The 12,988-nt window shown below is 46.6% G+C and overlaps 2 protein-coding genes across 10 annotated transcripts in view; one reads left to right on the top strand and one right to left on the bottom strand.

Annotated features, from left to right (window-relative positions):
- LOC116841752 overlaps positions 1-12,988 on the bottom strand; it is a 440,348-nt gene that overhangs the window by 162,236 nt on the left and 265,124 nt on the right. The gene's annotated exons all lie outside the window — the stretch shown is intronic.
- Positions 1-12,988, top strand: part of LOC116841741 (protein turtle) — a 228,434-nt gene that overhangs the window by 147,628 nt on the left and 67,818 nt on the right. For 7 of the 9 annotated variants that reach the window (XM_032810054.1, XM_032810053.1, XM_032810057.1 and 4 more), the window contains one exon: positions 1,827-1,960. In XM_032810054.1, coding sequence (XP_032665945.1) covers positions 1,827-1,960 — 134 coding nt within the window. The remainder of the gene's footprint in view (positions 1-1,826; positions 1,961-12,988) is intronic. The other 2 variants (XM_032810056.1, XM_032810055.1) reach the window with 1 other exon arrangement.

Genomic DNA, 12,988 nt, shown 5'->3' with positions numbered 1-12,988 from the left:
AAGGGGTTAGAGGAGCCCGTCTGCATTATCCGCGCCGACGTGTTTACCATCGTCGTTTCACCCGCGTCACGGTACCGGCTTTTTTCTTACTACTTTTTTCCCCCGTCGACATTCCCCGATATAATTTATAGCGATATCGCTCCGACGCCAATCGTAAACAGGGTATAAGACCAGCAAGAACGGATGTATCCAAGTATGTTAACTATCACACGCCCCGATATTGCGGCCGTGCGAAACCTCACGGACGGAACATCATCATTATCACGCGCGACACGCGAGAACCGAAAGGAGGATTTCACCGGGTCCCGGTTATCTCGAGCATATAAAACGGGGTCGCATTCTATGCCACGATATCGCATGGGGGTTAATGCGAAGTTAATCTTGCACGGGCTCGACGACGACGCCGCCGCCGACGATGCCGTCGCCGCCGCCGCATGCGGCACGGGTTTCCTGACCTAGCGCGCAGAAAACGACAACCGTTGCCCCTGATTTACCTTTAATGGCTTTTAATGCCTTCCCGTTGGAGGTACGAGCGGTATTAGAGTGGTTGGTGGTGGGGAGGGAGGAAGGGGTGGGCAACCCGTCCCTCGTAGTTTTCTTTCCACATCGAAACTCCGCGGCAAGAATTATGAGCTTCCGGCGCTCTCGGGCGTCTTCCGCGAGAAATTTCGATCGGGGTCCCGTGAATGTTTCCACTTTTATGTTTCTCTTTCTTGTATCGCCATCTTTTTCAACGGTATGTCGCGACGCTCGGCGACACTCGTCCACATTCTGAAGAGCAATCAGCGTATTCTTCACCAAAATATTATATTTATAACTAATGATTTAACAGATATCGGCAAAATCTCGCTGAAAGGTTAACAGCGACGACTGTTTACCGTCGTTAACGTGGTTTGCGAACGAAAACTAATGTCACATTGCGGAACTTGCACGAAGGCTGTTAATTCTATCACCACGAACGCAGAAAATTGGATTTGGCACAGCGCGGAACGAATTTGTGTCTTACAGATTTGACATCTTCTAGAGAAATTTCAGTTTGGCTAACTGAATAATGCCTTTATTACTGTGACCAAAAGCATTTATCCAAATATATAGTTGTGTTGAAACTAGATTGAGATAGCCAATTGGCCGAGCAGAAACCTTTCACAGGAATCTTTCTGTTCCTTTCTTTCGCCTGGTCCCCAAGTAACGGAAAATTTAGCTACACTAACAGAGTTCTTTTTTCCGTGCAGAATTAGATAGATATACGATGGATGGCAAAGTGTTTCCACTGGAAATCGGCGAATACTCATCGAGTATCAGTGAAATGCTGCTTTTCCAATCAGAAATATTTTTACTGATTCACCTCCAGACCTGCATTAATAGTTTTCACTGAAAACTCATCGAGATATTCGGATTTTTATTCGGAGTTCGATCCACAGAGTTTTATCCGTCGAATTGTATAATATACGTGACATTTATATCAGTAATCGCGATTCAACTGAAAAAAGCTCTCATCTAACTCTGAATTCAGATCCGAGTGTCCCACTTGAGACGAGTTTCAAATAGTAACCATTCCTTTAATAATACGGTGCCTTGCACTGCGATTGCGCGGGGAATTGCTCGAGTCCAATGAAACTGCCGGTCGTTTGGATCAATTGACGTCATCGATAATCGACGTCATCTCGACGAAATATCTTTTATAACGCAATATGCATACTGTCGTCTCCCCGTTTCCTAGAAAATTAGTTGCACCCCCTTGCGATTTCTTTTCGCCCCTAACTTGAAGGTATCGTATTTTCATCATCGCGTCGCCGACGATAACACGGCCGATACTTTTGTTTCAGGACTCTGCCAGCAGGACGCGGTGCACATTACGGCTATCCTCGGCGAGAGCGTTGTCTTCAACTGTCACGTAGAGTTCCCCGGTGAGCACCCAGTGCCCTACGTTCTCCAATGGGAGAAGAAGGTAGGCGACACGGTACGATATCGGACGACACCCTCTGCTCTCTATATCCGTGAGTTAAAGACGGGGGCACTGCTCGAGAACGCTACGCCTCTGGTATCGGCAAAGAGCCGCTGGTGTTCTATCGCGACGATTTAAGCGACGTTCCAAGAGAATCGCTCGACGTCACATCGAGCGAAAAGTCTCGTTTCGCTTCGCTTCTTCGGATACGTTCGAGCAATCGATGCATAAAATCGCAAGCACACCCGCCGACGCCATTAACACCCCCACGAAGCTTACCGTTTTATCGAGAGTTCCTGCAATAGCACGCTATAATTTCGCATTATTGCGCGATGTGTACGCTACAAGATAACGAGTACGATACGAGTAACGCGGGAAAATATACGACGCATCCCCAGATCGTTGCTTAATCGGGAGAGAAAGAGAGAGAGAGGGGGGGGGGGAGGAGATCGCACTCTCTCTTTCTCTCTTCGTGAAATATCCTCAATTTCTTCGACTGGAAATCCACTGAAATCGTCGCGCCGCTCTCGCGCAGTTCACTACTCAACGCGCGCTCACTCCCGCGGAAAGAAATTTGCACTTCCGAGACTCCTTTTTTAATTCCCCGATTTAACGTTGCATAATCGCGAACTGGAGCGTGAACAAGCAATACGGTAGCGCAGCACGCGTGCGTCTTGTCCCGCGAGGTAAATGAAAAAAAAACAGTTATTCCTATAAATTCCCCCTTTCGACGTTGCTGTTTACCTTTGCACTTTGTTAACGACGATTGATAGTCCGAACAATGCACACCGGCACGATAATGACGTCGTCGGGGAAGCAACGTTTCGCAGCAGATCGATATCTCTACATAACAGTATTTGGCATTAATCGATTGAAATTCTCTTTGACTTAAATGATCGGTGAAAACCAATAGTGAAAATTGACCAATCGTGTGTGCGATCGCGAATAATTCAATCAATTGATGAAATTAATCGATTAATTGATATACAATCAATTCCATCGATCGATGAAATTATTCGTGATTTTATATATGACAATTGACTAGTTCGGATTATTGACTTGCCGATTGTTTTAGGCCTGTATTAATAGTCTTGAAATCGCTTGGAAGTCGCTTCAAAATTCGATGCTCGGGTTTGAATTCAGAGTTAGATGGCAGTTTTTCAGTTGAAACGCGCGATCAGAGATACAAATGTCAGACGCATCGTGTAATTCAGCTGAAGAACTTGGATGTAGTTCCGTGTGAAAATCTGAGTATCTCGCATGAGAGAGATTTCAAATGACGACTGCTGATACGGGCCCTAATCGAGTAACATTTCGATCGATCAATTCGCCCAACACTGCCATGTGGTGCGGCCGCGGAATTCAACGATCTTGCCGAGCGGATCGGGCACCGTCGCGATGGCGTCGTGCGGGGAGGTCGCGCCGAGGAGTCGCGCGCGTTTTCTCGATGGTATATTCGCGGAAGGCCACTTGGCGATTTGAATGTTACATACGCCCCGTGCACTACCAGCGCGCTCGTACACCAGCCAGGCAGAGCGGAACGGAGCGGAGCCCCATGGGCACACAATACGTTTTTGAAGCGTTGCAACGTTATTGTCGAGAGACTTGAAATTGCCGTATACTTTCGATGATTTGTTCGCTTACGTGCTTACCGTCTTTCGTTCGTCGTTTTGTGTCTTGTTTGACTTGGGTTTGAGACCGACAATGGCGAACGGGACACGCCTCTCGTTCAGACGAACGAGCGAGCGAGCGAGCGAGCGAGCGAGCGTCGCCGCGAGTTCCTCGCTCGGGTAGAGAGTAAAGAGTAACGTATATACTTTTGAGTTTTCACGATGTTATATATCTGATCCGGACTGGAGAGGGCAGAGAACATTATTGTACCATCAACTCTATAAAAACGACGTCATCCGATCATATTCAATCGATGTACAAACTGCGACTTCCGTCAACTCCAGATCATACGCGTACGACTTTCTTCATTCATGTCCCATATGTGATGACCATATATCATTCGCGATATATAATATATATACACACACGTGTATACACACGGAGCCGGCGACGCAGGTGCGCGCGATGAAAACAGCCGATACGTCGATTCGTCGCAGAGAGAAGCGCGAAGAGAAGCGCAGCCGGACAAGTACGCCGAGTACCGCTGACGGAACAAGCGTTCGTTTCATCACGACGTGTTAATCAACGCGATCGTACGGTTTCATCGCAGATGGAAACTCTAAATCAAATCACTGCCGCTGGAAGAGCCTTCGGCACTTTCCGGACTTGCCGATCTGCGAAATTTACCCCGCGATTACGCACGTGAGCTGTGCAAAGCGGCACGCTGCCGCGCGCACGACACAGTCGTAAAAAACAGCCCCGTGTGGCAGTGCGCGCGAATCGAGGCGACGTATCGCGGCTTTTCACGAGTGTACCCGCGCGCGCAATGATATACTCTCGTGCTAGATTTTTTATGGAGAGTTCGTTGCACCGTTTCGCGAGAGAGAGCGAAGGGGCCGCCGATCGTAATGCGTACGTTGAACGGCGCGAGCGCGCCCGGGAAACCCACGCCGAACCGCCTACGCGCTCGTAAAATCGCGCCGACGTGGCTCATCTTGATTTTCTTCTCGACTAAATACAAGTGCCCGCGTTATGCGTCTTCACGACTCGCCGCGGCCCCTTCGAACGACGAGCTCGTCGCTTTACGTACGTTCGCGTTTTTTCACCGACGTAAAACGAGAAAAACCGGGAGGGGAGAGGAAGAAAGAGAGAAAGATTGATTTATTTAATGCGCTCTGGGACGCATTATATCCCCTCAAGCGCTAAATTCTAATTAATTATAATAAATTATTACAAAACATGACTAAAAAATACAAGACACTTTAGAAAAATACATGAACAAATTTGAAAGTATGTTTAAAAAAAAAGATATGAAAGAGAAAGAGAAAGCACGATTAATGTCATTGTAATATTGCTTTCTTTAATATTTCATACATTGAAAAAAATATCGAAAAAATAAAACACATTTATTTACGGTGTGAGTATTAAAAAGATATTTATATATATGCCAATACGTAAAATATATTTTTCAGAGATAAGAAAATATATATTTTTTTTAAGTTTTTTAGCTTTTTACGAAAGCAATTATTTTTGTTCTATTTGAATAAATAAATTTAGACTCAAGTAGATTTTTTATCGGTATTCACCAAATAATGTTTTTATTCCTCAGTTATTTTTCCTTCTCTCAGCGTATGTACATTTGGGATTTACGCTTTAGGGATTTGTTTCGGTACGCTGGATAAACAAAGCTTTAATAGTAATAACAATTCCGCGACCTGTAAGTAAAAGGAGAAGGAACGTATCTCTCGCGTCGGCCGTCTCCTTTTGTTTTCAGGTCACGGAACGACACCGGGGAGTCATCGAACGAAATTGATCTTTAGAAGCGCGACGGACACTGTATCGTGCTCGATTGCGGAAAGTCGAGTACGAGAACCGGCGAATACGCGCGCGTGCAGCTGAGAGTCTTCGCGAAATCGTAGAGACCGAAGAGTGATCTCAGCTGGCTCTTTCTCTCTTTTCCCCTTTTTCTCTCTTCTTCTCACTCGCCGATATAGCGATCGAAAATCATGTCTCGTTTATGGAAATCCGCATCCCCGGCGTTTGCTCAGAGGCAGCACGCGTTTCTTTCGGTGCATTAATATCCGCAGATACAATTTCCCCGAGGGAATGTCGAATTACTCGCACGGTCCTCCCATGAACGACGAGCTCGTCCATCACGAAACAATGCGGGGTAGTGCACTTTCCCACTTCTATCTCGGCGGCGGAAAATTGAAAAAACATGTCTCTGTCTCTCTAACCTCTGGTGCCTTGCATGTGTCGTTGACGCACGCGGTACTGGCGGATTAATCGGAAGGGAAAACGCGTCGTGTTTGTGTATGCATGCGCGGGCACGTGTCTGTGTCTGCGTGCGTGCGTGAAACACGTGGGAGTGCCGCATAAAAATACGGTATTTCATCGATGCAATTACGTCGCGTAATTATACGTGACGCGGGCATCGAACGCCGTAAATTGCGACTCGCCGCGTGATTTGCGTTATCTTCCCGCGCGCGAGTACGGTAATAAAAACAGTTCGCCCGATGTGCACATCCTTCCGAACGATCCGACACCGCCGCGCTGCGAGCATGATCGTAGCTGTGTCGTAGGAAATTTTGCCAGTTAAATGATGTAACGGTATATAGCCTCCCTCAGCCTCCTCCTCCCACTCTTTCTTTTCCCTTTGTTGCCGTATCAGTCGCGTCCACTTGACTCGTCGCGTCGCCGCGAATTCGCGCTCTCGCGCTCGCACTTACCGCGCGGCCCGGCGAAATCAACGGTAAAATATCTCGCTAATCTACCGTAAGCTCGCCGACGCGAGAGATATCATCCCGCCGGCCGGTTGGTTTCGTGTGTGGCGAAATAAATCGACTAAAATTAAAACGACGTGTGCGCCGACCCGAGAGAGAGAGAGAGAGAGAGAGAGAGAGAGAGAGAGAGAGAAAGACTAAACGAGCGACCGCGTGAGTAATACATGCTCGCACCGGCGCGTATAGACGAGTGATGCGTGAATGAAACTGTACCGTTACGTAAAACATTAAGGCGCGCTTTTAAATGCATAATTAAAACCACGGCCTCAGATCAGACGCAGACGCGCGGCCCGCCAACTGCGGATTTCGTCTCCGAGTCATCGCATTGCGTCGCCCGAAACGCATTAACCGTGAATTCAATATTGACTCCGCAAACCTACCATCGTCCCGTAATTAATTAATCGATCAATCGGCCGCACGGGACAATACAGTGATCGCCGCAACGGCAATCGCTTGCGCTCACGCCCGACGTAGTCTTAAGCTGTCGTCACACCCGAACACACGCGAGCATCGACCACGCATGCCCGATGTGCTATCATTCTGCGTCATCCAGACGCATCTCATCCCACGACCCTGTGCACCATTCTGTACGTGTTCGAGTGTGAACGTAGCTTTATGACGATCGCAGTCTAGGCTCGTCTATAGTACGCAAAGTAAAGGTCGTGGCATGTAGAAAAACGTAGGCAATATAACGTAAGCAGTAAACAAATTGACCAATCACAGTTGTTGATTCTTGAACCGTAAAAAGAATCTTCGGTCATTGGTCCATTTGCTTATTGCTTACGCTTTACTGCTTAAGCTTTTCTGTGTGTCAGGGCCCTAAGCTTGGTGTAAGTTGGAGTGAGAAATGAAAACAACGTATTTCGCTCACACTTATACACGGAGAGAATTTTACGGTACGAATTACCATAAAACGTTGTAAGCGAGGAATATAGACCGACATTCTGCAGGCACTCGTTATCCTTTCATTTCATGTATGCTACTTGTATTTTAGAAACTGAAATGTGCTATTAAGACACTTGCTATGTTTCTAGCGAAATTTACTGTGTCCTTTAGATCTTACTGGCATTTTCTATTCCTGGACTACTAAAATTTTTAAAAATTTATAGAAGAAATTTATAGAAAGAAACTATAATATTCTCTCCATGTATACTTTAGCTCCTTTTTGCATCGAAAGTATTTCTCTTATTTAACTCTAAAATTCTACAAATGGCTCAAATTTGTCCAGACCAACATTTCAAACATTAACGTTCTTAAAGCATATATTTTGTTTTTTTTTTCCATTATAACTTTTCTCAATAAAATCGCGGAAAATAAATCGCAGAAATCAATAGATTCATGTTTCTTGATGTTTGTTATACCGATTGAAAAAAAAAAAGTTTGAATTCCGATCATCTTTCCGGAAATTATAAGGAAACGAAAGTGCACTTGGTAACGTTTACTTAGGCTTTACGTAACTTTTTGGTGTTCAGAGTTCTAGGATTAATAGAAATTTTTCCGACATAAGGGAGCTAGAGTATAGGCGTAAGCGAAATGGAAAATTTTTATTTCTTACTCCAACTTACTCGCGCCAAGCTTACTCCGCGTATTGTAGACGAGCCTTTACGCGCATATGCTGGTCTTCGGGTAGGTATTACTGTCGTACGAGCGCTTTTCCGACGTAGGATCGATATGATAGAAATTAATCGCGAGCATAATCGTGCCGTTGCCCCATTACCCCATTTCCTATCGAGCGTCATGAATACATGCAACTCTATGGGTAAATCTCATGCGTCCGGGATCGCGTAACACCGGCAGACGGACGTTTTATTCGGCGCTGTTGCGCGCGCACCTCGAATTTCACTCGTATGTGACATGATTCCGTCAAATGCGACTCAATCCAATTTCTGGCCGCGATTAGTCTATAATAGCTACATAATCAACGCAGGTGGAGCCTGTTAAGAAGTGGAATATAACGGGAGGGATACGAGGAGAGTCGCGAGGTTTCCTCCCGACGTAATTTTTCTCGAACCGCGCTGTTTGTATTACACGAACAAAAAATTTTCTGTTAAACTTGACACATTTCACACATGTTCCAATTTATCAGACACAACCCAACATGGCCGCGGCGAATAGCCGGAAGCTTTAAAGGGTTGCTCTGCCGAGACGGTTAAGACTCGCTTTTCGCGTACTTACAGTGGAACAGATCTCCTCCATAATCATTAGTGTTTTATAATCACAGCTAAGGAAAGGTCAGTAATTTATTTCATTGGTGGGTCTAATACTTAAAAGGCATTATTCTAATTACACATACATATGTACGCGAACACATATCATTATAGACATGAACATTTCACAATTATATTTATGAGAAAAATAGATTTGCATCTTCTGAGATACGACCATTTGCACTACGAAATAGGTGCGTCTGTCGAATGGTTGATAAGACGAAAGAATACTCGCGATAATAAATTAGATGAACGTGTAAATGTCGTATACATACGGAAGTTAGTATCTTAGAGGAGAGGTATTTCGGAAAAGCAGCATATCTTTCTCACCAAGTTTAGAGCCGACTGAGGACGCGCGTTTCATTTCCGAGTGTTTGTATCTTCGTAACATAAAGGGTCACCTCTGCGCGAGCGCGCATCACGTTAAAAATTCCAGACCGTCCTAGCTCGCCCGGCGTCCTCAGAGCGTCCTAGCAATTTTTCTATTAGCATTAATTACCGTGTCACGGCAAATCACTACGGGAGAGGCGAGCCGGCCGGGGTCACCGTTCTTCCGCCGTTCTTTCTGCCGCTCCACGGAAAATACCTCTGCAAGCGGGAGGTTCCCAGCGGCGGAACGATGCGGCCATTTCCATTTCCCGACGACTCGCGAGGGTTGGAGCGAGAGGGTGGCTGAGTGGGTGGTTGGGTGCGACGCGAGCAGGGGTTGGCGCTGTTTTCTTTTTTACACGCGGCATCGCTGGAATCTCGCATAAATCACGCGAGAAGCCCGGGGCTTTTGAGCCGCCCTCCTTCACCGTCCTTCTCGACCACCCCCATCCTGCCCTCGACTCGAGGCCCCGCGCCGAGCCCCTCAGACCGTCGCTTTCGCTCCCTGTCTATGGCGCTGCGGCTGACAACTAATTTCTCTTCCGGTCCGACTTTTTGCAACCCCGCGCACGCCCGCGCGAGCGAACCCTCGCGGGCGCTACCATTTTTCGTCGCACGCAGGTGACGCATCTGCAGGCTGCAGTGGACTGCTGCCCGATTGCAATTACCGGCGGTAATTAAAAGGCCGCGACTTTATAATTAAGAAGCTTGAAAAAATTCCTCACAAAGAGACGCCGCAAGAATGTCGAGCGACGAGGTCTCTCCCGCCTCTTCTCGCGCAGCTTTCCTTTGTCTCATGTAAACGGACAGACAAGTCCCAGGAACGGCGGCGGAAGAAATACCAAAAGAAATCGAGACATTACCCGTCAATAATGAGAAGCGATTTTAATTCGAAGCAATATTTGCCAGCCAAACCCCGTGCGTTGTCCGAGCTCGCGCAATTCGCCAAACGCGCGGAGCAGCGAGCGGAATCAAACAGAATCATTCATCAAATGTGCCGCTGTGTATTATTGTTTGCCTCCCTCGCAAAGCAAATAGATTTAACGCGTTGCGAAACGCGGCCACCGGGTACTCGAAGTGGACCCTGTGTACTCGCGCCGCTGCCGTCCGTCGAAACGGCACCCCTGGCGCGGCGCCTCCGACTGATTCGATGAATGAAGAAAAAGCACTCTCGTAAATTACGTCGACGCATTTCTCCGCCTATCGCACCTGCGATTCGCCCAACGGAAGAGAGAGAGAGAGAGAGAGAGAGAGAGAGAGAGAGAGAGAGAGAGAGAGAGCGAGAATACACGAGACGTAGCTCGCCTCGACCGAGAAAACACTCGTTCCCGTTTTCCTCCCCAACCAACTCCAGCCGCGAAATTTATTCGCTCGTCAATAAATCCGACGAAAGTGCGCGTAAAAATCGCGCTGCGCGAAGAACCGCGTCAGTACGGTACAACCGTGCGATGGTGTGCCGTTCTCCTTGCTTGAGCGCGACAACGTAGTTTCGGTGGGACTTTTACGAGGCAGATACGCGGGCGCACGCTCGCGCGAGATGAGACGAAACGCGAGTGTGTTTTATTCACCCCTTTAGAGCCAGGTCGCGCGCTTGGGCGAATCCGCGAGGCGAACCCGCATTAAAATCGCGTAGCTCGTTGCGCTCGCGTTCCACGTATGCGCGTCCGGGGAATGCAGGCCGTTGCAATTCGACGTTTCAGCCGAATCTCCCGCGCTTCGTTCCTCTTTTCCGTGCGCTTTCCCCCTCCGCTGCTTCCTTCTTTTTTAACTGCTTGACGTACCTGCGGGAGGAAGTACTATCTCTGATTACGTTGGATTAGATTAGATTACCTTGTGCGTGGCAGCGTTAAATATACGTATGTGGATGCTCGTACGCGCGTGCACACACATACGCCGGGCGTAAATTACATCGAGACGCCGGAAGGAAAGCGCCGCAACGCAATTGCGGCGTAGCTCGCGCACCGACGTGCCTAACCGGTCGCGGCAGAGAACCGTGGGCTTTTTTCAAACGCGGCCCTTTAACGTTCCCCTTAAATAAGATTCGCGCGAATGAAAAGATGACGTTATCCGGCTTGTTTGGCTCGTAACCGCGGACTCGCCGCGGACCAACGCTGCGCGTTACGTTGGCTAGCAAGCCGAGCGTTAAAAATTCGGGGATATCTCACGGTCGGTTTCATCGTGAGCGACTGACGGACGGCTTTGGCTCGCGTATCAGCGGCAGTCAGCGCACAACTGCGTTAAAAATATTGTTTTTCTTTTTTCTTCTATCTTGTTTTCTTTTTCTCTCTCCCTTCCTCTCCGTTCGTCCCGCGAATTTGGCAAATTTCACTCCAAGTCGACGATGGGGAGTTTTCGCGCGTCCCTTGTAAGCCATTGTAAGAGCGCTACGTGCTAGTACAAACGTGCAATTTGCATACGCGACAATTTGCATTTATGCGCCGCTAACTGGTTCGACCGCGGCGAATAAAAGACAAAAAAGAAGAGCGACGGCAGAGGGAGGGGGTAGAATGGAAGTGCGCGCGAATTCTCCGAGCGTACGAGACGGAGGACGACATTTTGTAGGATGGCGCGCCCACGGCCGCGCATTTTGCCGCGCACCGACGGAACTTACGTGCGCTCACTAACGCGCGCGCACGTACGCACGTGTTTATGTCGCGGCTTTCACGGCGCATTCAGGTGGCATCTCTGATGAGATTACCGCGGCGCACCGTAGACACACGCGGGAAATTAATGCGCGTTTTCAACAGAGCGGAAGGCGGATCCCATTGTCGCACCCCGCGCTGCAAAGTTGTCCCCGCGAACTTGCCAGAGGGACAACGAGAGTCTTGCGCAGGCCGTATCTTGTTTCGCGCGACAAATACCCAGAATACATTACAAAGCCGACATTACAAAGCGTGAGAGCTGCGTATATTATGTAATAATAATAATAATTATTATTTTTATTATTATTATCCTCGCCGCCGCTGCCACGGTGAAAAAGCATTCTTCCACGTACAATCTTTTATTAATATACTAAACAAAACGTCAAAAGTGCAAAAGTTATTTAAAGATATTCTAAGGCGCGCACTTTAATACAAATTAATGCGCGTTATCGTATTTAAAGGGATGCCAAAGTTGGATGACGAGAACTTAAAAAATATAAATAAGAGATGATCAACACGATCATTCTAACTTCTTTTCGTATTTCTTGCACATAGATCTTACATAAATGTTTTCTATTGTGTTTCACGAAATTTAGCAGAAAACTAACTAACTATATGTAAAAATCTTTCTGCAAACTTTTTAAAGCTACCAAGTTCAGTCGCAAAAGTACATTAGGATTTATAAGTATCTTTACACTTCCGGTATCTAAAGAATTGGACTTTTTCTATCTGGCGTATTGTTTCTCAGTAAGCGTGAATCGTGACAGTTAGTTGCCGATTCTTTCAGTAACTAACAATCACGATTCACGCTTACTGAGAAACAATGCGCGGAAATCGGAAAAGTTTAATTCTCTAGATACCGGAAGTATAAAGGCATTTATGAAACCTAATATATAGCAATGTTCTTTAAAATTTTCCTCAGCGTAGCAAACACACAGTCGGTATATGCAAGCTGCAAGACTTTTGTACCAAATAAAAAATATTTACGCTAACTGATAACTCGAGATATTGATTCTGAAATATTTTCTCGTTTTCATCTGAAATAATGCTCCGATATATATCACGTATTCTCATTGTGTAAAAGCATTTATAATTCTGTATAATTATACGATGCAAATTTATGTAGAAAAAAAATCGGTATTTTTTTAATAAAATTTTCAAGTATGACATTCCCTTAATTCACGTTCCGCGTGCAAAGGCGCTCGCTTTTGTTCCATACTTTCAAAATACTCGATATTGGGCACAATTGATCAGCAAATGTGTAATATTGCAAATAAATAACACTTAACGTCGTTTATCACCAATTACGAAACATTACACAATTGCCGGACGTTATTATTACAATTATTTATGAATTTCTATTCGCTTGCCACTCGATGTCGCGCTGGCAACGAAATTACCACTTTAGAGAGAAAGAGAAGTGTGTGTGTG

This window comes from Odontomachus brunneus, unplaced genomic scaffold (assembly GCF_010583005.1).
Source record: "Odontomachus brunneus isolate Ranch 3 - 2012 unplaced genomic scaffold, Obru_v1 Obru_scaffold_018, whole genome shotgun sequence".
Taxonomy (NCBI): domain Eukaryota; kingdom Metazoa; phylum Arthropoda; class Insecta; order Hymenoptera; family Formicidae; genus Odontomachus; species Odontomachus brunneus.
This window is presented reverse-complemented; position numbering and strand designations above follow the sequence as displayed.